General features: G+C 34.0%; 1 protein-coding gene, 1 long non-coding RNA gene and 1 pseudogene across 2 annotated transcripts; 1 reads left to right on the top strand and 2 right to left on the bottom strand.

Moving 5' to 3' along the window:
* Positions 1–5661: 5661 nt before the first annotated feature.
* LOC108478106 (uncharacterized) lies at positions 5662–11554 on the bottom strand (annotated as a pseudogene).
* LOC128285160 (uncharacterized) lies at positions 8392–9899 on the top strand. Its single transcript, XR_008275585.1, has 2 exons — positions 8392–8464; positions 9727–9899. It is a non-coding gene; the product is annotated as an uncharacterized LOC128285160 (long non-coding RNA).
* A 2041-nt stretch (positions 11555–13595) lies between the features above and the next one.
* LOC108476605 (uncharacterized) lies at positions 13596–17066 on the bottom strand. The gene is made up of 5 exons (XM_017778865.2): positions 16810–17066; positions 15192–16041; positions 14741–14899; positions 14178–14432; positions 13596–14034 (listed from the first exon to the last, which is right to left on the bottom strand). Exons 2-5 carry the CDS (start codon positions 16035–16037, stop codon positions 13897–13899), a joined length of 1398 nt encoding a protein of 465 aa, XP_017634354.1. The 5' UTR covers positions 16038–16041; positions 16810–17066; the 3' UTR covers positions 13596–13896.
* Between the last annotated feature and the right edge of the window lie 5722 nt (positions 17067–22788).

The following is a 22788-nucleotide window of genomic DNA, read 5'->3' as shown; positions in this document are numbered from 1 at the left end:
TTATATCAAATTATGAATATATATGATTGTTGAGATGTGAAATGATTGGAAACTGGAAAATGAATTAGAAACCCTATTAACTGTATTGGGATAAGTCGGATATAGTTGGCATGCCATAGGATTGGAAGTGTTCAGGGATATTCCGACTTTGTGTCGATGAGACACTATAAGTGTCGCCTTACTGTTATTGTTCCGGATTCGTTCTGAAGAGGTACTCTGTACCTTACTGTTACTATTAGTGTTCCGGATTTGTTTCGATGAGGTACTCTGTGTACCGTTACTGTTATTGTTATTGTTACCGTTACGGTATATTCCGGCTCCGACTCATGAAACACTATATGCTATTCCGGTGTGTGGGTTGGATCCGTGTATCTGTCCGAGTCCGAGTCATGTTAATAGGAGTAAATAAAGGTACTGAATAACTGACTGCTATTGAATAATTGACTATTACTGGATAATTTATCGTTACTGAATAACTGACTGTTAAAGAGTGACTGAATATTATTGAACGACTAGTTGTTATTGAATGATTGAATGTTACTGTATGAAACTGATAAATTGATCGATACTTAAAATTATTTACTGCTATTGAATAGTGAACAGAAGTATAAGTGAGACATATGAATGGAAGATATTATTATTTAAATGATTGTGAATTTATTTGAAAAGCTAATTGGGTTAATAAATGATAAAGATTGAATGAGTTGTAAAGAATTTATCCATGAAATGAATAAATGAATATTTATGATCATTAAATGATATTAAGTGTATGTTTTACTATTTAATGTTTGGATTATAGAAATACCACTGAGTTCATACTTAGCGTACGGTTTGTTTCCGTATGCAGGATAGGTTAAAGTCAAACCGTTGAATCAGTATCCTAGGCCGATCTCGAACTCAACGTGATGAGGTATATTAATTATTGGTAATGGCATGTACCTAAAATGACTATGTGTGTCATTTTGGATTGTAAATGTAAGAATGAAATAAATAAATTTAGATTTAGTAATAGTATATGGTATGAACTGGCTTATTTGGTAAGAATTTGAACTATTTGATAATGTATGTGAAATACTTAAAAAGATTCATCATATAAGCACGTAAAATGTCTAATTTGACATGTTTTGAGTAGGTTTGAACGTGATTTAAAGTGATCGAACTGAATTGACTGGTAATGCCCCGTAATCCTGTTCCGAGGACGGATAAGGGTTAGGGGGTGTTACATAACTAAAGAATAGAAAAGAGATCATGTAATTCATCATTCAGAAATTGAATTAGTTTTTAAGTTTGCAAACTATTTGTTTTCAGTTGTTTCTTTTCTTCAAATCAATTTTTCAATATTCTTACCTAGTTTCTAACATGGTATCATTCATTGGATGATCTTTGGCTCTATGGCCACCACGAATTTCACTGATTCCGCCGCAGTGGAGCCAACTCTTGTGCCGTTCACTGATGATCGTGTGATCACTTTGTTTCCATGTCATGAAGTTGTTAAGCTCACTGAAGAAACCTACATGCAATGGCAACAAGAAGTCAAGTTAATACTTGACAGTTATGATCTTCTTGGCTTGCTAGATGGTATCTTACCTCCACCGGCTCGATTTGTTCAAACTACAGATGGTTCGTTAGCCCTGAATCCGTCGGCTCAAGTATTCAAACAACAGGATCGGTTCTTGACTTTGTGGCTCCTCTCCACGATCAATGTCTCTCTGCTTCTGTCTTTCACCGATGCTAAGTTGGCCTGTGATGTTTGGACCATAGCGACGGATCTTTTTGCGGCTGACACGGGGGCCAAATAGTCGCGTCTTCGCCATGAGCTCCATTCCCTCAAGAAAGGTAACATGTTTGTTCATACTTACGTTGCGCGAATTAAAAACCTTTGTGCTTTGTTGGAGGCCTCAGGTTCACGGATTTCAGAAGAAGAGAAGATTGAAATCATACTTACCAGACTACCACTGGAGTTTGAGCCCGTCGTTTTCTCGGCCTCACTGTCGACTAGTCTCCTCTCTTTTCAACGCCTTGTCAACGCCCTTGTGGAGGGTGAAAGCCGACAGACTCGTGCGACCTAGGAGCTCTCTCTCCATGCGAATCTCGTTAAGCCCGTGTCATCTTCAGTGCTGGAAAGTTCTATTCATGGCGATCGTTCGTCCCCTCGTGGTCTGGGGTAACCATTTCGGCCTCGGATTAAATGCCAAATTTGTAGTCGATTTGGGCATATCGCACAATAGTGCTACTACCGCTATCAAGGGATCCCGATCCTCAATCGACACTTTCAGTACTGCATCAAGATGGTCCTGCCGCATCGCGTAAGCTTCGTTCTACCATTGCTCCAGTGTCTGATGTTGAACGAGTTGTTCCGTTTTGAATGAGTACTGACAAATGGGTGTCTCCTCAAATGAAAACACCTAGGGTTAGTTACTATCCTAGTGCTGGTCAAAATCAATTTCATGTTAGTCAAAATCAAATTTATGTTGGCCAAAATCAAGTCAATGAGGTGGTTGACTATAGATATGGCCAATCTGCACATAGGCCACATGCTTTGTTAGATAATATGCCTAGGCCTGTTGTTAATGCACCACTTGGAGTTGGGCCTGAATTTGGGCAATTTAGGCAATTTATTGAGGTGCCTTATGGACATAGGTCGACTGCTCCCATGTTGCCACAAAGGCCAACTACTAATAATGTTCAAGTCGATCCTTCATGGGGCTTAGGGCCGAATGCTAGATTAATGTGTGGTGTCTCAGTTTCGTGGCACACAAAACCACGCGCTCATGTATACTCAGGCTCTGATCCGTGTATTGGGCTTCTTCGTGTTGGTGATCTTTATACCTCTGATTATTCTGACACTTCCGGGTCTCATATTAACACGGCCTAAGTTGGCTTTAATGATGATGTCAATGATTCATATATTCCCATGCCCGTTAGTACCACATCATGGTACCCTGATTCAGGTGCCAGTCATCATGTCTGCTGGGATGCGACAGCGTTACGTGACACCACACCATACTCAAGTATGTCTTTTCTCTTAATAGGTGATAGAACCCCTGCTTAGATTTCGTCGATCGATAATGGTGTTTTACCCACTCCATCTAAATTGCTACATTTGTCTAGTGTATTGTGTATGCCAAGTATACGAAAAAATTTCTTGTCAGTATCTCAGTATGCTAATGGTAATGGTGTGTTCTTTGAATTTCATCCTACATATTGTGTTATTAAGAACATCAAGACCCGGGAATTCCTACTAAAGGGCCACATTCGTGACGGGTTATATCATTTTCCAGTACCTGCTGAAGCTCCGTTTGCTGCTTACACAAAGGTTACAAATAATGATGTGGATTGTTTTGTCTTTTATTTGTGGCATAATCGTCTTGGCCACCCATCTGCTTCTATTTTTCAAATTGTTTTAGACAAATGTAATATCAAGTTTAATAAAGGTTGTAATGGTCGTATTTGTACCGCGTGTCAAAAAAAGAGGACACATAAATTGCCCTTTTCTATGTCTACTACTACATATCAACCATTTGATTTGATTGTCTCTGATCTTTGGGGAACCGAAGCCGTTGCTTGTGACAATAAATGGTATTACATGTCATTTATTGATGTATGCACTTGATTTACGTAGATCTATCTTCTAACTCAAAAGGCTCAAGTGTTAGAGTGTTTCGTTCAATTTTAGCAACTGGTCAAGACGCAGTTTGACAAGCCTATCAAACAACTTCAGAGTGACTGGGGTGGAGTGTACCGGGGCTTCATGTCTGTTCTAGCGTCTCAAGGGATTGTTCATCGGTTAACTTGCCCTTATACTTCTGAACAAAACGGAGTTGCTGAACTCAAACATCGACACATTGTGGAAATGGGCCTCACACTATTAGCCCAAGCGAATCTATCCATGAAATACTGGGGTTACGCATTTTGTTGTGCAGTGTATCTTATCAATCTCCTTCCTACTGCGGTTCTACATAGGCAATCTCCTTTTCAGGCCCTGTATAGTTGTGATCCCTCTTATGATCATTTATGGGTTTTTGGCTGTTGTTGTTATCCTTACTTACGTCCGTATGCGACACATAAGCTAGAGTTTCGGTCATAACCTTTTTTCTTTTTGGGTTATAGTACTCAACACAAGGGATATCAATGTTGTCTTCCAAATGGTAAGATTGTTGTTTCAAGACATGTAATTTTTTTATGAAAGTAAATTTTTCTCTTCTGAAGCTGACTTCAACACTCCGAATCGGGAGTCTGGTGTGTCCGTATCTACCACTTTTCCTCTTATTTAAAAAGTCTCTACTTCTCTTGTAGACCACTCATCACAGTTCCTGAATCTATCTAACTCGTCATCCGCTGGGAATGGGCTGTCACCGACTGACTCGTCTCCGACTGGCCCGAGTCATATCCATTAGTCTAGCCCCTTGTCTACTGATACTGACGGGTCAACCAGACATGTGAAATGTGTTCCTTCATCGTCTCGTGGTTCAACCAATGTATTGGCTGACATCAACACTCACCCGATGGTGACTCGAGCTAAAGCAGGAATTTTCAAGCCCAAAGCTATGATCGTTGAAGCTATGGAACCATCCACAATAGTGGAAGCATTCTCTACTGCTGAGTGGCGAGCTGCTGCTCAGGTAGAGTATGATGCCCTTATTCGTAACTCTACCTTGGAGCTTATTCCTTTACCACCAAACCGCAAGGTCATTGGGTGCAAGTGGTTGTTCAAGATTAAAAGAAATCTTAATGGTACTATTGCCCGACGAAAGGCCAGATTGGTAGCTAAGGGATGTTCTTAGGTTCCTAGGTATGATTTCAAATAAACCTTCAGTCTAGTTGTCAAGCCTACTACTATTCGCGTTATTCTATCAATTGTTGTGTCTAGAGGGTGGTCTCTTCGACAAGTAGATGTAAACAATGCCTTTTTAAATGGTGAGTTGGATATTGAAGTGTTTATGCATCAACCTCCGAGGTACGTTCAATATGATTCGACTGGCAAGCCACTCGTGTGTCGTCTGAAGAAAGCATTGTATGGCTTTCGTCATGCACCCCGCGCCTGGTTTGAAAAGCTGAAGCAGTTTCTTGTGTCAATTGGTTTTGTCGTTTCTAGATCTGATGCGTCCTTGTTTATTTGTATCTAGCCCGACTCCACTCTCTATGTCTTGATGTATGTCGGTGATATTATTCTTACTGGCAGCCTGTCTACCACTATTGATTGGTTTGTCCATTTGCTGAATGATGAGTTCTCACTCAAGGACATTGGTGATCTTCACTATTTTCTTGGGATTGAAGTCCGTCGGTCTTCCTTCGGTGTCTCCATTTGTGTCAGGAAAAATACATATGTGATATCCTTGATCGAGCATTGATGACTAGTGCGAAGAGCGTCCACACCCCGATGGTGAGCTCGTCTACTGTCACCAAAAACGATGGTGAATGTTTAGTAGATCCAACTGAATACAGGAGTCTTGCTGGTGCACTTCATTACGTGGTACTTACTCATCCTGATATTGCGTACGCCGTAAACCGGATATATCAATTTATGCATAATACTACTAATGTTCACATGGCCGTTCTAAAACGCGTTTTGCGATACCTATGTGGCACTACTAATTTCGGGCTATTTTTTGGTCGTCTGCTTGGTTATCGTTAAGCGCTTATGCCGACGCCAACTGGGGGCTAGATTTTGATGACCATCGGTCCACTTCGGGTACTGTGTTTATTTTGGCTCCACTCCCGTATCTTAGAGGTCTAAAAAACAACAAGTAGTCGCTCGCTCTATAGCTAAGGCAGAATATTGTAGTCTTGCTGCAGCCATTACTGAAGTTGTTTAGTTGCTTTCATTACTTCAAGAGCTACAAGTCAAGTCGGCTGATACTCCTACTGTTTGGTGTGATAGCTCCGGTGCAGTAGCTATTGCGGCTAACCCTGTCTTACATTCTAAGTTCAAGCACATTGAGTTAAACCTGTTCTTTGTCCCGAGAAAGTAGCAGATGGGTCTATTGTAGTAGGTGAGGTTCCAGCTTGTGACCAAGTAGCTGATATACTTACCAAACCACTTTCAGTGACGTATTTTGCTCGATTTCAAACCCTTCTTCAGATATTACCCGCAGGAAAGCTGGGTGAATGTTAAGGATCATATAGTTAGCAGGATGTTAGTCAGTAAGTAGTTTTAAATTAGTTATTCAAAGTTTATATAGCCTATATAAACACATTACTGAAGAATAGAAAAGAGATCATGTAATTCATCATTCATAAATTGAATCAGTTTTTCAGTTTGCAACCTATCTGCTTTCAGTTGTTTCTTTTCTTCAAATCAGTTTTTCAATATTCTTACCTATTTCTAACAGCATCAGATGATTGTTACATTAATTAAAACATCATTGGTTTAATCGAAGTTAACATCTGTAAATGAATATAATTTTGAATTAATGAAGTTGGATTAATGAATTTTCTTTATCAATATTTACTATTTGAGGGTTGGAAACTTACTTGAACAAAAGTGTGCATTGGCTTGGGCAACTCGTCTGCGATCAAAATGTAAAACAGCCCCATGACACCAGTATTATGCCTGATTCTACTGTAATTGGACTCCAAAATCAAAGTCTCCCCTTTAGATATCTCCACAGTTCCGGGTTGAGGATAGCAGGTGGTCATCTCTACAATGTAACCAGCTTCGTTTCCTGGTTCTTCTCCTTCCTCATAAGTTGGCCATCCTGAAATTCACCAAAATCAAACAGAGACAGCTCGTCATCATCAGATCGCATGCATGTATACATATACATATACATATACATATACATATACATATACATATACATATACATTGTAATGACCCAAATTTTACGGTTATCGGGAAAGTGAATTTTTGGGTCTCCATTTCTAAAAAAAATAGATTCGTAAAATATTTATTAAAAATATTTACGAAGTCAGTTGAGTGGTTAATTAGACTTTAATTAAATAAATTTAGCTTAATTAAGAGTAATTAGTGGAAAGGATTAAATTGAATTAAGTGTGAAAGTTTAATTATAGAATAAAGAAAAGTGAAGGGACTAAATAGGAAATAAGCCAAAAGGGGTGACAAATGTATGGTTAAAATAAGTTAAATGTGTACAAATATAAATGGTACACATGTATTATACATGTGTATTTACTTATTATATAAGTAAAATAATAATAATTAAAGTATATTATATTAATATCATTTTATATTAATTAATTAAATAAATAAAAGTTATGACAAGTGTAAGGTGAAAAATTAATACATGTGTATTAATAAATTTACACATGTATAAATAAGAAATATTATAATAGTTTAATAATAAAATAAAGAAATGAAATAAAAGAAATGAAAAGAAAAACAAAGCAAACGAAACAGAAACAAATAAAAACAGGGGAGAAAGAAAGGAAAGAAAGAAAGAAAGGGAGAAAAGGAAAAATCAAGGTTTTGAAGCATTAAACTTTAATAGGTATGTCAATTTAGCCATTTTTACTTAATTTTGATGTTTTAAAAGCTTTAGAACAAAGTTTTGATGAAATTAAGTTGATATTTTAAAAGTTATTAGATTTATAAATATTGTTCATGTTGAGTAAAATGATGAATTAAAGGCTAAATTGATAGAAATTCAAGTTAGAAATGAAATAAGGATTGAATTGTAAAGTGATTCATAAGTTTTATGCTTTAAGGACTAAATTGAAAGAATTTCGAAATTATGGTTTTATGATGAAAAATTGATAATTATGTCTAAGTTTGGTTAAAAATTGAGTAGAAATAAAGTATGAATTAAGATAGAAAAGTAAGTGAATTTAGTTAGGATTAAATTGAAATTAAAAGTAGAAAATCAACATTTTGCACTAAGACTATTTTGGACAGCAGTAGTCTAAGTTTGAAAAATCACCAAAAATTATAGAAATTGAATTAGAGGATGAATAAAATATGGAATTAAAGCTTATTGAGTCTAGTTTCTTATAAAAGAAATGGTTTAAGCAATTGAATTGTAAATTATGAGATATAATGAATTTTGTGAGACAAGGTCAGAATGAATTCGGGTTTCCCTGTTCTGACTTTGGAAAGTCACCAAAAATTGGAGAAAAATAATTAATCTGTTTAGAATCCCTAATGAGTCTACTTTTAGGAGAAATCAACGGGAATATTATCCGAGTTCTGTACTGTGAGATAATTAATTTTTAGTGAAGAAGGGTCGAAACTGTCAAACCGCAGAATAGGGGTGAATTTAAAGAATAAACTGTACTTAATGGCTAAACCAAAAAAAAATTTCTGAAAATTTTATGGTAAGAAGATTTGTGAGTCTAGTTTCAGGAAAAATTAGCGAATCTTAATTTAGAATTCTGTAACTCAAGATATAAATTAGTAATGTATTAATGATTATGAATTGTATTAATTTCGTAGTCAATATGGTACCGGAAATCTCGGCTAAGAAAGGACAAGATAAAGTCAACGGGAGTTAGCTCAAAAACTACGGTTTGTATTTCTATAATCCGAACTCAGTCATTATTTGTTATATTTATATACATATGACAACTGTTAGTGTTAGAATTATGATGTTTTACAATTGAAATAGATTGATTTTGGTATGTGATGAATTTATCAAATTTATATTGATTAAAATCATTTTGATAAAATTTATATTGATTGAAATATATATTATATATATGATCTATGTAAAAATTTGAATATTGAATGAATGTTATATTGAAAAATTATATTGATTGGAGTATGAGGAATTGATATGAATATATGAGATTTGTGATAATTGAATATTTGATATTGAAAAGTGAATTGAGTTGTATTGAATTATGAATTAATGTGAATAATTGAAATATATTTGTTGAATTGAATGAAAATGTATGAAATTATGAAAATGTGTGAATATATGTGATTATTAGAATGGTAAATTGATGAAAGATTTATTAAATTGAGAAAGTGAATCAAATACCCTATTAACAGTATCGGACCAGATTGGATACAAATGGCATGCCATTGGATTTGTGATGTGATGAGGAGATTTGTAGTTCGGCCAAGAAGATGTTTCTGTTATTATATACTTCGGTTTATCCGAAGAGGCATTTAATGCCTTATTGGTGTGTTTGGGAGGATATGATATACTGGTGTGTTATGGAGTATTTATAATATTCCGGGTGTGTTTGGGTTGGATATTCTGGTGTGTTTGGGTTGGATATTCTGGTGTGTTTGGGTTGGATATTCTGGTGTGTTTGGGAGGAATCCACGTATCTATCAGAGTCCGAGTCTTGTTAATAGAGGTAAATAAGTGAAAAGATAAATCGAGTGAATTTGATTGATTGAGCTATTGGAATGAAATGAGAAATTGAATTGAGAATTGAAATTGAGATATGAGATTGAAAACATGAACCAAAAGGTTCATGAAATGAGTGAAGTTCAAATGGATGATGATTGATGTTAGAATGAATTAAAATGATATATTGTTAAGAAGTAAAGTGTGAATACAAATGAATTGTGAATATATTGTAAAGAATTTATACGGTAAGCAAATGAAAAGAATTGAGCAAATATGTTGTTGTGTTTGTTATATGGCTTGTATAGAATTTTTATGGTAAGTAAATGAAACTTATCTATAAAATAAATAAATGAATAGTTATATTTGTTATTGTGATTTTTAAGTTTAATTGTTATATTATCAAGTGTTTGGATTATAGAAATACCACTAAGTGTATACTCAGCGTACGGTTTGTTTCCGTGCGCAGGTTAAGTTAAGGCTAGACTGTTAAATCAGCATTCCAGGCCGATCCCAAATTCAATGAGGTAAAGTATGTTGAGTATTGATAATGGCATGTACCTAGGATGTTTAATGAGAGTCATTTAGGTTGTAAAAGTATTGATGAAATAAGTAAATTATGGTTGGCAACGGTTTATAGTATGAATTTTGAAATTTATAAAAAAAAAAATTCGTAGTGATTCTAAATTAGTTTCAAATTGAATTTACTGTTCATATTGGATTGCGAGGGTCCATTAATGGGACGACATCTTAAAACTAGGGTGAGAGTGAATATTTATTTTAATTAATAACTAGAATTGGGCTGTACTGACTGGTAATGTCTTGTAACCCTGTTCCAGCGACGGTATAGGGTTAGGGGACGTTACATATATATACATATACATATACATATACATATATATATATATACATATACATAATGGTATAAAAGTGTTGGCAAAAATAAGAGATTTCAATACCTCTCTATAGAGAGCAAAACGAGAATGTATTGTATCAAACTGTGATTCCAAGTTATCCCTATCCCTTTTCAATAGGAGAATGACAAATCAGATTTTTCCTTTGATTTTCAACTTTTTTCTATTGAAAAAAATTCAAATTCAATTAAAAATACTAAAAATTTAGAGGAAAAATATGATTTATCATTATCCTATTAGAAAATAAAAAAATGACGTGTAATCATAATTTCATACAATCCTTTCCTGAACAGAACCAGTGCCACCTGAATGTTAGTGTGCAACACCGTATATGAGATAACCATCAAATAGCATGTCAAGGCTTATCCTTTTGGTGTCGATGCATCTATCATTGCCCAATCCAGTGGCATCACAAGATTCAATATCATATTCAGTCTGCATCAAATGTATTTAATACTGATATTTCACAAGAAATTTTATTTGACAAAACAGAAATTGTGTTGCAGCACATAAACGAGACAGTTCATCTACTTTGCATTTGTGCTCTGCATTAATCCCAGTTGAACTAGGGGTCCTTTTCCAACTATCAGTAATATCAAATATATAAATTTTAACAGGCAATATGGACCTATCCATATCAATCCACTTCTCAGTGTATCTAAGGTAAAAGGTTCTTCTAACAGCCTCAAACCCATGTTTCACACTGTATTGTATACGATCGTAGCAACATAACAATCCTCCTTTATAGCATGGCCTCAAAGGTCTTTCATATTCATCGACCGTAACATTATACAGATCACAACGACATTCTGTACATCCCAACTTGTCTTTTGCACCCCTTGTATCAATTGCATGAACATTAAGCATCCTTTGCTCCTTAAACCCTGGAGGAAGCTCAGCAGGATTACCGACTTCTATTCCATATGGATCGGGAACATGAGTTGAAGTTTTTCATGTCTTTGACCTGAGGCCAAATAACTGACTAAGAATTCCATTCTGACAAATCCCACGGTTTCCTCCAGAAATATAGTTTGACCTGTTAAGCTTTTTAAGGTCATCCAACTTTGATATTTCCACGCCTTTACGTACATAGTATCTATCAACAACCCAATGATGCAGGTACATCTCGTGCAGTGGAACAGGATTCCGGGCCTCATCAATCACTTCTGCATCGAAACTTTTCAAGGCAATATGACCTTGGAAAGTCGACATTGAAATAGAACTTATTTTCCACGGATCCTGGTCTGAGCACGAACTTGGGTGACGGGAAAACAGCAGTATGTATCTTATTTTCATTTCCCCCAAAAAGGCGTGTGAATATGGTAAACTTAACGTCACCAAAATCCCAACCAAAACTAACCATCCCAGATTATAATTTGCCATTTCCCTATCATTTCAACAACTTGAGTCAAACCACATAATCTCTTCAAACCTAACTATATATTTCACGTATTTGAACTAAAAAATGTATGTAATAAGACAAGAGTTAGTTCTATGGGGGAGGGGATAAATTATCTGCAACTTAATAAGAAGTTTAATTTCTGTACTTTGCAAAAGTTATGAATTTAGTCATTGTACTTTAATTTGGTTGTTTTAATCTTTGTACTTTTCAAATTTTAAAATTTTAGTCCTAACTAAATAATAATTATGCTCCACTATTTTCAAAATCGATCGTCAAACATATGGCCATATGTGTAATGCTATATCAAATTGTTATTTTCAAAATTACTAAATAAAAATTCAGTAAATGGATTAACGATTATTATTTATGTCTAAATTGAAATTTCAAAATTTAAAAAAAAAATTCAAGGATTTAGAATGATCCAATTTGAGAATATGGACCAAATATACAATTGCATGCATAGTACAAGATCAATAATTGAATTAACGAAACGAATTTAATCTTTGTTGTTTAGGTCAAGACTAAAATTTTAAAATTCAAAAAATACAGATACTAAATTTAACTAAATCAAAAAATAAAAATACTAAAATTAATCAAATTAAAATATATGATTAAATCCATAATTTTTTTATAAAGTATAAGAATTAATAAAAGAAATTTAGAACTCCATATGATTGCCGGATGAATAAGGTGTTCATCGTCCTAGGTATAACCTGAGTTCGAGTCGCGCTAATCGCGTTTATAGTTAATGTTTTACCCTGTTATCTTCAACTGTGGAGTAAGTGAGATTTGGGGAAGAAATAACTACCAACTCCATCGATGAAAGCAATCCAAATAAAAATAAAAGAGACAAGAAAACAAAAACCAAAGCGTACCAAAACGTTCTGAGCTCACTCCTACTCGCCCTTCAACCACTATTCCTCCCGCGCTCCTTTCGCTTCCCATGTATTACAAGGTTGTATATAAAAAAGGAAAGGTTCACGTTACAGGTTTTTTCTATAGTGTCACTCTCCATTTCATCTATTTATTTCCAATTTTGGATAAATTACTTAATTTTTAAAGTTCTTTCATACATTTTGTTTAATTTTTATATGTTAAATATAAATTTGATTTTAAATAAATTATATCTTTATTTTAAAATTTTATGGATTTTAATGTTATAATGTTAAAAAACATATTAGAAAATATTTATTAAATTAAATTTATATTTTTCAAATATAATAAAAGTTAATTATATTCATTGATTAAAGTAGAGTAAAATAAATATAAAATTAAATATTAACAAATTTAACATTAGAGCAACTAACATTAATATAACCAATCTTAAATTAGTTAAATATTTTAAATTGTATTACTTTTCCAATTTATTAATCATTTTTTAAAATTTTATTAAAATTTTAAACAAAAACTATTATTATAAAAGATATTATAAAACATAGCCTTTCTCGCGCCATTTTAGAAGTTAAAAGGAAAACAAGTTAAAAAAAACCACATTTATCAACTTGGATAAATTCTATTTTTTATTTATAATTAATTTTAATTTTTATAATTTAAAATAAATATTTAATATAGTAAAGGAAACTTAAAATTCTATATGATGAATTGTTTTTTTTAAATAATATATAAGAGTTGTTCATTATATTTTATTCACTTGAAATTTTATTTTTAAAATATTTATAAAAAAGATTTTTAAATAACTTTACCAAATAATGTCTAAGGAATAAAGTAAAACAAATTTTATCAAAATAAGTTTAAAACATGTGAAAATCGAAAATCAAAGGAATAATTTAAGAAAACTAAAAACACTCAACCAAAAGCTCAATCACCACCCCTGGTCCCCTACCGCCTTCACGTCATAGAAAACTTTTAATATGCATTCAAAATTTCAAATTTTAAATTTTAAGTTGTATGTAAATAAATCTTTGAAAATAAATCAATTCTTTCTTTCAAATAACCCTTTTATTTTTTGTACACATTTATTTAACGAGATTAAAAGTATCATTTTAAATAAATAATTTAGACTTTCTTTCAACCATCTTATTCATATAATATTCCAAGAGAAATCCATGGCTGATAATAAGGCAGCAAAGGGCCCATTCCACACCAAAGAAAGAGAAGAGCCACTGCCAGATCTTGTTTTGGACCACTGAAACACCTTAACCATGGTCTATATCTTTCAAAAGTATATACAAAAATGGCGTCTTCCATATGAACGTAACGTTCAAAAGTTACTAATATATATATGTTACACATATCACTTTTTTGACAACAAAGTTGCTGGAACTCTAAGATGCAATACAGAGTAGAGCTCATAAGAGCACATTCACATCCCAATTGCTTCATAGCCATCTTCTCCCTCGCTTTTAAGTCGATAATGAACCGCAACAACGATGACAGCTACCACACCGATCAAAGCTACCGCAGCCCAGAGGATTGTTACCACCATAATACTGTCCTGTGTCTGCATCAGATGATATTAAAACATCATTGGTTTAATCGAAATTAACATTAGTAAAAGAATATATTTGTGAATAATGAGTTACCATCTGGTTGGGTTAATGAATTTTCTTCATCAATTTTACTATTTGAGAGTCGGAAACTTACTTGAACAACAGTGTGCAAGGCCTGCATTGGCTTGGGCAACTTGTCTGCAACCAAAATGTAGAACAGCCCCATGACACCAGTATGATGCCTGATTCTACTGTAATTGGACTCCAAAATCAAAGTCTCCCCTTTAGATATCTCCACAGTTCCGGGTTTAGGATAGCAGGTAGTCATTCCTACAATATAACCAGCTTCGTTTCCAGGTTCTTCTCCTTCCCCATAAGTCGGTAATGAAGAACACATAAGTTGGCCATCCTGAAGTACAACACAGCTCATAATCGTCAACAGATAGTGAATATGCGTGTGTATATATATACACACTAAATTATGATACTTATACACACTAAATTATGATACATCCAAGGGATGAAAAATTTTACATAACAAATTTATAAAAATTAATATAAAAAGTGACATAAAAAGTAAATATTTTTATTGAAATGATAAAATTGAGATAATAAAGATTAAAATGTTTTGAGTTTAAATCTCAAAATATTTAAAAAACATAAATACCCTTAAAACTATCTATAAAAGTGTAAAGTAGAAGTAAGGCATTTCAATACCTCTCTATAGAGAGCGGAACCAGTGCCACCTGAATGTTGGTGTGCAACACCATATATGAGATAACCACCAAATGGCATGTCAAGGCTTATCCTTCTGGTGTCGATGCATCCATCATCGCCCATTCCGGTGGCATCGCAAGATTCAATATCATATTCAACCTGCATCCAAGATATTAAATGATGGCATTTCACAAAATATTCTATTTGACAAAAAACGATAATTTGTGTTTCAGCACAGTGGCGAAGCCGGTAAAAAGAGAAGGCAGTTAAATGAAAAATTTTCCCTTTAGTCCCTTTCAAAACACAAATCATTCAACTTTTTAGCTTTTGAATAAATGAACTTTTTTCATTTTTAATCCTTCAAATTTTTATAATTTTATGTCATTCTTACAAAATAAAATTATTGACTTTGCCTCTTATATACAGCACATAAACGAAATAGTTCATATACCTTGCACTCGTGCTCTGCTATAATCCCAGTTGAACTGCGGCTCCTTTTCCAACTATCGGTAATATCAAATATATAAATTTTAACAGGCAAGACGGACCTATCCATATCAACCCACTTCACAGTGTATCTAAGGTAAAGGGTTCTTCTAACAGCCTCGAACCCATGTTTTACCTTGCATTGTGTATGATCGTAACAACATAACAAACCTCCTTTATAGTCAGGTCTCAAAGGTCTTCCATATTCATCGACTGTAATATTATACAGATCACAACGACATTCCGTACATCCTAACTTGTCTTCAGCACCCCTTGTATCAATTGCATGAACATTAAGCATCCATTGCTCCTCAAATCCTGAAGGAATCTCAGCAGGATTACCGACTTCTATTCCATATGGATTGGGAACATGAGTTGAAGTTTTCCGTGTCTCAGACCCAAGGCCAAAGAACTGACCAAGATTCTGACATATCCCACTGTTTCTCCCAGAAATATAGTCCGACTCGTTAAACTTTCTAGGGTTATCAAACTCTGATATTTCCACACCTTTACGTACATAGTATCTAATAACAACCCAATGATGCAAATACGTCTCGTGCAGTGGAATAGGATTCCCGGCCTCGTCAATTACTTCTGCATCAAAACTTTTCACCGCAATATGACCTTTCGGAAAGTTGACGTTGTAATAGAACCTATTTTCCACAGATCCTGGTCCGAGCACGAACTTAGGTGATACAAAAACAGCAGTTTGTATCTTATTTTCATTTCCCCAAAAGGCATGTGAATATGGTAAACTCAGTGTCACTAAAATCCCAACCAAGATTAAACATCCTTGATTGTAACTTGCCATTTCCCTGTCATTTCGACAACTCGAGTCAAACCATATAATCTCTTCAAAGCTAACAGTATATTTCATGGATGAGAACTTCAAAGAATATAGAATAATAAAACAGCTCGTTTTATGGGGGTGGGACTAAATTATCAACAAAATAATAAGATTATATATGGACAATTCAAAAATGATTGAATATATAGTAACCAGTATGAGTAGCTTCTATTATGGTGCAACTGGGAAGCACAACTTCGAAAACATCAAAACTTCGCTAGTGAAACGTGATTTCCTTGTTTAATGAGAGGAGAAGAAAATGTTGATATAACATGTGGTGTCATGATTAGTTTCTTAAAAGAGCATAATAACCTTCTAGATAAGCACCGATGGAAGCAATGAGATTGACATAGATTATTATTGACTAGTGAGACGTTGTCCATAGACGTAGGTATTAGTGGCAATGTTAATACCAAGCCGTCTGACGAGATATTGATAACAAACATATTTAACCATGCGATATGCTCAATAGTTGAAAATTTTAATTAATGTTTCGATTCTGTGTTTTAGACTCTTTCAGCTAAAAACAATATGTTCTTAAAAACTAACTCCTTGGTGCATATATGAATAACTAATCAATCTTGATTTGAGAAAACAAACCCAGACTGGAAATTTTCAACTGAGATATTTTAGCAAATAAAAGAGTAAGTGCGAAACGCACTGTCCAAATTAAAACAAAGTTTAAAGCTTTCTAATCTTCAGAAAAGAAAACAATAGAAAAAAAACGAAAACGTACCTAAAGGTTCTGAGATTATTTGTTGTCGGCCTTTAACTCCAATTGCTCGCGCTACTCGCCTGAAACGCTCAACTCTGGCCTCCTGATTGGGCATAAATCTCACTTGCACACCTATATAGAAATAAAGTGGAGTTGGAAATACATGATCTATCTTGGTGACAAGGACAGAGAACACATAGGATATTGCCACGTGTTTTGGATCGATGAGAACAATGCATATGAACAGGAAATCGCATGGGATTGGAAAGGAATTTCCGTCGCTAATAAAGAAGATGAAAAATGCAAACATAAGCCATGACGTCAATGGTTTGATTCAATGTTCCCATGGAGAAAGACGTAATAAAGTAATCCATGGACGGACAAATCCATAAATGAATAAAAAGTTCTGGAGAAATGTGTCGGCTTCCCCCTACAATTGTAAGTGTACAAAAGTGTCATTATCTCTATTGGATTCAACTCGTTGGTTATCAAACTAGTATAATTTGAGCACTTTAATTATTTTTTAATTTTAAGCATGTATATTTATGATCTTTTTAGATGGTTATGATAAAAATTTATTATATTATAAATTTTAAAAATTATATTATCAAAATTATTTATGTATATTTTATAAAGTTGTAATAAAATTTTATATTTTTAATTCTTAAAATTTTAAATTGTGCCTAAAAGTTTCGCAAATTATTAAACTATTTTACTAGTCTAATTTATAATTAATATTAAACAATTTTGCAAGATAAAAGTAGAAATATATGAAAATAAATGGAAGTTTTCATAAACACTTCAAAGTATTTGTTTTATTATTATTATTATTTATAATGTTTTTCACACATAGTTTGTGCTATTTTTGTTTTTTTGCTTTTTAGCTACATAATATAAAAATAAAAATAAAAATTTAAAATAGTACGCTAACATCATTATTTACCAAAATAGTATGTCTGTAATAGTATCAAGGGGTAGAGGACATGAATGAGTTGGCACACAATTTTTTTAACACAATCATTGAAACATCATTACAACATGATTTGTTTTTTTTTAATATCTTTTAAGGGTGGAGTATGTAGTGTGTGAGAGAGGCAGGGAGGAGAGAGAGTCGTTACCAATATTTATTTTTGTATTTATATTTATTTTACCATTTGAGTTTTTTTTTTTTTGTTTTGTATTTTTAGGATAACAAAGCCAACAAACAAATACATAATAATTACAAATAAAATTTTGAAAAGATCACATTTTTGGGCATAATAATAGTCTTTATACTAGTTAAGTAAATAGAAAAAAAACTCAAAATTTTCAACACATGAAACCATGTATTAAGTACATAAACAACAAAAATTAATGTTAAAAAACATAAATATATTTGTTTCCTTTCTTCAAAACACCCTCTCTACAAAATAAACTATCAACAAAAATTAAACTAATGCTCTTTCTATTATTTGCATTTAAATTAAAAAAATAAAAAAATTAAATAAAAACATAAATAGATGTTATCTTTCTTTCAAACACACCATTTCTACAAAATCAAAAATCCAATTAAATCAACACAACCATTTGTAAAATAAATAAATACAAAAATTGTTAGAATTAAGTGACCCAAATTCTTATTTAAATAAAATACGATGGAAAATAAAATAAAAGTAAAATCCATATAGAACTAGACTTCTTTTATTTTATTTTAGAATAAGGTTTTAAACCTTATTAAACTCCATCTATTTTATATTGATTAGGATAAGGTGTTTCAATCCTACTAGAATATGGCTTTGCAAGCCTATAAATAGACATAGTCTATTCCTCTTGTATTAGAGTAAAAATTTTTCGACATAGTGAATTTTCTTCTCCTCCGCCTGTGGTTTTTTTCCGAAAGGGTTTCACGTAAAATTTATGTGTTCTTTATTTTTATTTATTTTATTCTATTTTATTTTCACAAATTGGTATCGAGCTTAGGGTTATTCATCTCGATCACGGTAATGGCGTCTTTGAAGTATGAAATTCATTGTTGGATCGCAACACCAGATTTGCGTTGTGGCAAATTAAGATGCAAGCGTTCTTGCAGATGGATCTAAAGGATGCCCCTGCTAGGATAGATAAGATGCCTTCGACATTAACAGATGAAAGAAGAAGCGTAAGGATCGAAAGGCATTAACACAATTACATCTCGCATTTGTCCAACGAAATTTTGCAGGATGTGATGAAAGAGAAAACGCCATTGCATTATGGAAGAGGCTAGAACAAATATGTATGTCGAAAACTCTAACAAGCAAGTTGCATATGAAGCGGCGTCTTTATGCTCATCGTTTGGAGGAAGGTGCGTCAGACACGAACACTTAATGTTGTTTAAAGAAATTCTCTCAAACTTGGAGGCCATGGAGGTTCAAGTATGATAAGGAAGATCTAGGGTTGATTCTACTTTGTTCGTTGCCCGCCTTATTCAACCTTTAGAGACACGATTTTATATAGCCGCGAGTCTCTCACAGTTGATGAGGTTTATGATTCTTTAACCTCGTATGATAAGATGAAGCATCTTGTGGTTAAACCCAACTCTCGGGAGAGGGTCTCATTGTTCGTGGGAGACAAAACCGAATGTTGATGATGATCGTGGTAGAACACAGAACGGAATCCTCGTGGTAAATCTAAGGGTAGATCAAATCTTCAAACAGAGGTAAAACTTGCAACTTCGCAAGAAGAAAGGGCACATTAAATCTGAATGCTATAAGCTACAAAATAAGATTAAAAGGGAGGCTGCGAATCAAAAGGAAAACAACCGGAAAATTCGGTGAAGTCGATGTTGTAGAAGACTACAGCGATGGTGAACTTCTAGTTGCTTCATCAATGATTCTAAAGTAAGCGAGAGTGGATACTTGATTCAGTGCACCTTCCACATGAGTCCCAATCGGGATTGGTTTACAACTTATGAAACGAAGATTCTGAAGGTGTTGTTTTGATGGGAAATAATGCTTCATGTAAAATCGCAGTGTTGGAACAATTAAAGTTAAGATGTTTGATGGAGTTGTCGAATACTTAGTGACGTGCGGCATGTTCCGAATTGAAAAGAAATTTAATTTCGTTGAGTACTCTTGATTCAAAAAGATGCAGATACACATTGAAAGTGGGGTTTTAAAGATTTCAAAGGGTCCCTTGTTGTGATGAAAGGGCAAAGAAAGATTGCCAAGTTATATGTTTCTGTGGTTCTATCATTATCGGTGATGCAAATTGCCGCTTCCTCTTCCTTGTCGATGATGATATTACTAAACTTTGGCATATGCGCCTAGGGCATATGAGTGAGAATGGCATGGCGTAATTAAGCAAAGAGGACTTCTTAATGGGCAAGGAATTTGCAAACTGAATTTTGTGAGCACTTGTGTTTTTGGGAAGCAAAGAGAGTTCGATTCACTAGAGGAATCCATAACACGAAGGAAACGTTGGAGTATATCCATTCGATCGTGGGGCCGCCCAGAGTGCCTTCGAGAGGTGGAGCTAATTATATGCTAACCTTTATTGATGATTTTCCGAGAAAAGTTTGGGCGTTCTTCACGAAGAAAAGCGATGTGTTTTCCACATTTAAGTCTTGGAAAATTATGATTGAAAAACAGACGGAAAAGCAGATAAAATACCTCCGCATGCACAATGGCTTAGAGTTACATTCGATGAGTTTAATAGATTGTGCAAGTCGGAAGGATCATGAGACACTTGACGATTCGTCATACTCCACAACAAAAGCGGCGTTGCGAACGAATGAACGAACGATCATGGAGAAGGTTCGATGTATGTTGTCAAATGCCAACTTACAAGTCATTTTGGGCGTAGCGACCTCATCTGCATGTTTTTGATCAACCGATCTCCATCCGTTGCCATTGAGAAAAGACTCCACAAGAGGTATGGTCGGTAATCCCGCTAATTATTCGATTTAAAGATTTTTGGGTGTCCTACGATGCTCATGTTGATAATGGAAAATTGGAACCAAGATCCATTAAATGCGTTTTCTTGGTTATAAAGTGGTGTAAAAGGCTATAAGTTATGGTGTCTGAAAATAGAAAAGTTGTGATTAGCGAGATGTTGTTTTTGATGAAACCGCTATGCTACCTAACTTATCTCTTAAAGACTCTTCCAATAAAGAAAACCAAAAGCGGTGGAGCATCGATTAATCGAATCAACTCCTCAAGCCAAGTACAAAATTGAGAATAGAGTTGCTTCTTCACCGCAATACTCTATCGCCAAAAACAGGACAAGAAGAGAAATTAAACCTCCAAAGAAGTATGCCGAGGTTGATCTAGTTGCTTATGCTTTAAATGTGGCTGAAGATATAGATGCGAATCAAGAGCCATTTAATTATTCTGAGGCGATTAGCTGTGAAGACTCAGAAAAGTGGATGTTTGCTATGCAAGAGGAGATGGAATCACTCCACAAAAAGCAGAACATGGGATCTTGTAAAACTTCCTAAAGGTAAAAAGGCATTCGTTGTAAATGGGTGTTTAAAAAGAAAGAAGGGACTCCAGGAGTTGAAGAACCCAGATATAAAGCAAGGCTTGTTGCAAAGGGTGACAGTCAGAGTGCCATCTTTCTTACAAAAGATCAAATGTTTCATGAGAGAACAAAACACATTGATATTCGGTATCATTTTGTTCGTGATATTATTGCTCGTGGTGATATTGTTGTGAGCAAAATTAGCACTCATGAAAATCCTGCAGATATGATGACTAAGTCACTTCCTATAACCAAGTTTGAGCATTGCTTAGACTTGGTTGGTGTTCATTGTTGAAGTTAAACCCTTAAGGGGTTTTTTGGAAGAGGTGAAGAACTTGTTTATTGAAAGTTCGCGATGAAGAACTTGTTCATTGAGAATTTGTGTCAAGGTGGAGATTGTTAGAATTAAGTGACCCAAATTCTTATTTAAATAAAATACGATGGAAAATAAAATAAAAGTAAAATCCATATAGAACTAGACTTCTTTTATTTTATTTTAGAATAAGGTTTTTAAACCTTATTAAACTCCATCTATTTTATATTGATTAGGATAAGGTGTTTCAATCCTACTAGAATATGGCTTTGCAAGCCTATAAATAGACATAGTCTATTCCTCTTGTATTAGAGTAAAAATTTTTCGACATAGTGAATTTTCTTCTCCTCTGCCCGTGGTTTTTTTCCCGAAAGGGTTTCCACGTAAAATTTATGTGTTCTTTATTTTTATTTATTTTATTCTATTTTATTTTTCACAAAAATAAATATTGGTGTTGCCTCTCTCTCACCCTCCACTAATTAAACTGTATTCCTACGCTAGAAAATACTAGTGTCACCTCTCTCACACCCTCCATCCTTAATTTTTTTTTTTAAAACACGTCATTTTGTAATTATGTTTCAATGATTGTGTCAGAAAAAAAAATTAGGTGTCGCCTCCTCTATGCCCTCCACCCCTTAGAACTGTTGCAAATATACTGTACGAGCCCAATTTTGCCCGGCCCATTTAAACAAAAACCAAAATAATAATAACAATCCATTGCACTACAAGGCCCAAGCAAAATACGGCCCAAAACACAAAATAATTCAGAAACCCTATCAGCTTAGGGTGCTGCACCTCCCATGTGCGCCCTCGGCATGCACGACGCCCAAGGGCCGACTTTTCCTTCGACCTTACACCAAAATGGCATACTTTCACCGCCGTTGACCCCCTTAGGACTGCAAAACAGAAGCAAAAGAGAGCAAAGCAGCAGAAGCAAAAGGAAATAGCAACAAACAGTAGACGAAATCTTTGTATTCGGCTATAAGTAGCCTCAAACGAAAAATATGTTTACAGACATTTACGAAAACGAAAATTAATCAAAAGAAATAGACAATTTTTTAAGGTGATCTTATTGTTTGCGTTTCAATTTCCAATCTTTATTTTCTTTTACCCCGTTTTGCTTTGTTCCTTTTTTTTTTTCTTTTTTACATATGAAATAATAATAAAAGAATAAAATAGTAATAAAAAACGCACCTTCGATCCACCATTTG

Source organism: Gossypium arboreum, chromosome 12 (genome assembly GCF_025698485.1).
Source record: "Gossypium arboreum isolate Shixiya-1 chromosome 12, ASM2569848v2, whole genome shotgun sequence".
In the NCBI taxonomy this organism is placed as follows: Eukaryota; Viridiplantae; Streptophyta; class Magnoliopsida; order Malvales; family Malvaceae; genus Gossypium; species Gossypium arboreum.
Note: the sequence above shows the minus strand (reverse complement) of the source record. Positions and strands in the feature narration are given on the sequence as shown.

What these genes read in the sequence shown, in the direction of transcription:
- LOC108476605 (XM_017778865.2), bottom strand. Translation starts at nt 16,037, where the DNA reads ATGGCAAGTTACAATCAAGGATGTTTAATCTTGGTTGGGATTTTAGTG. An exon ending in GTTCCGCTCTCTATAGAGAG is followed by an intron (nt 14,433 to 14,740) that starts GTATTGAAATGC and finishes GTTGTACTTCAG; the next exon opens with GATGGCCAACTTATGTGTTC. An exon ending in CCTTGCACACTGTTGTTCAA is followed by an intron (nt 14,035 to 14,177) that starts GTAAGTTTCCGA and finishes CATCTGATGCAG; the next exon opens with ACACAGGACAGTATTATGGT.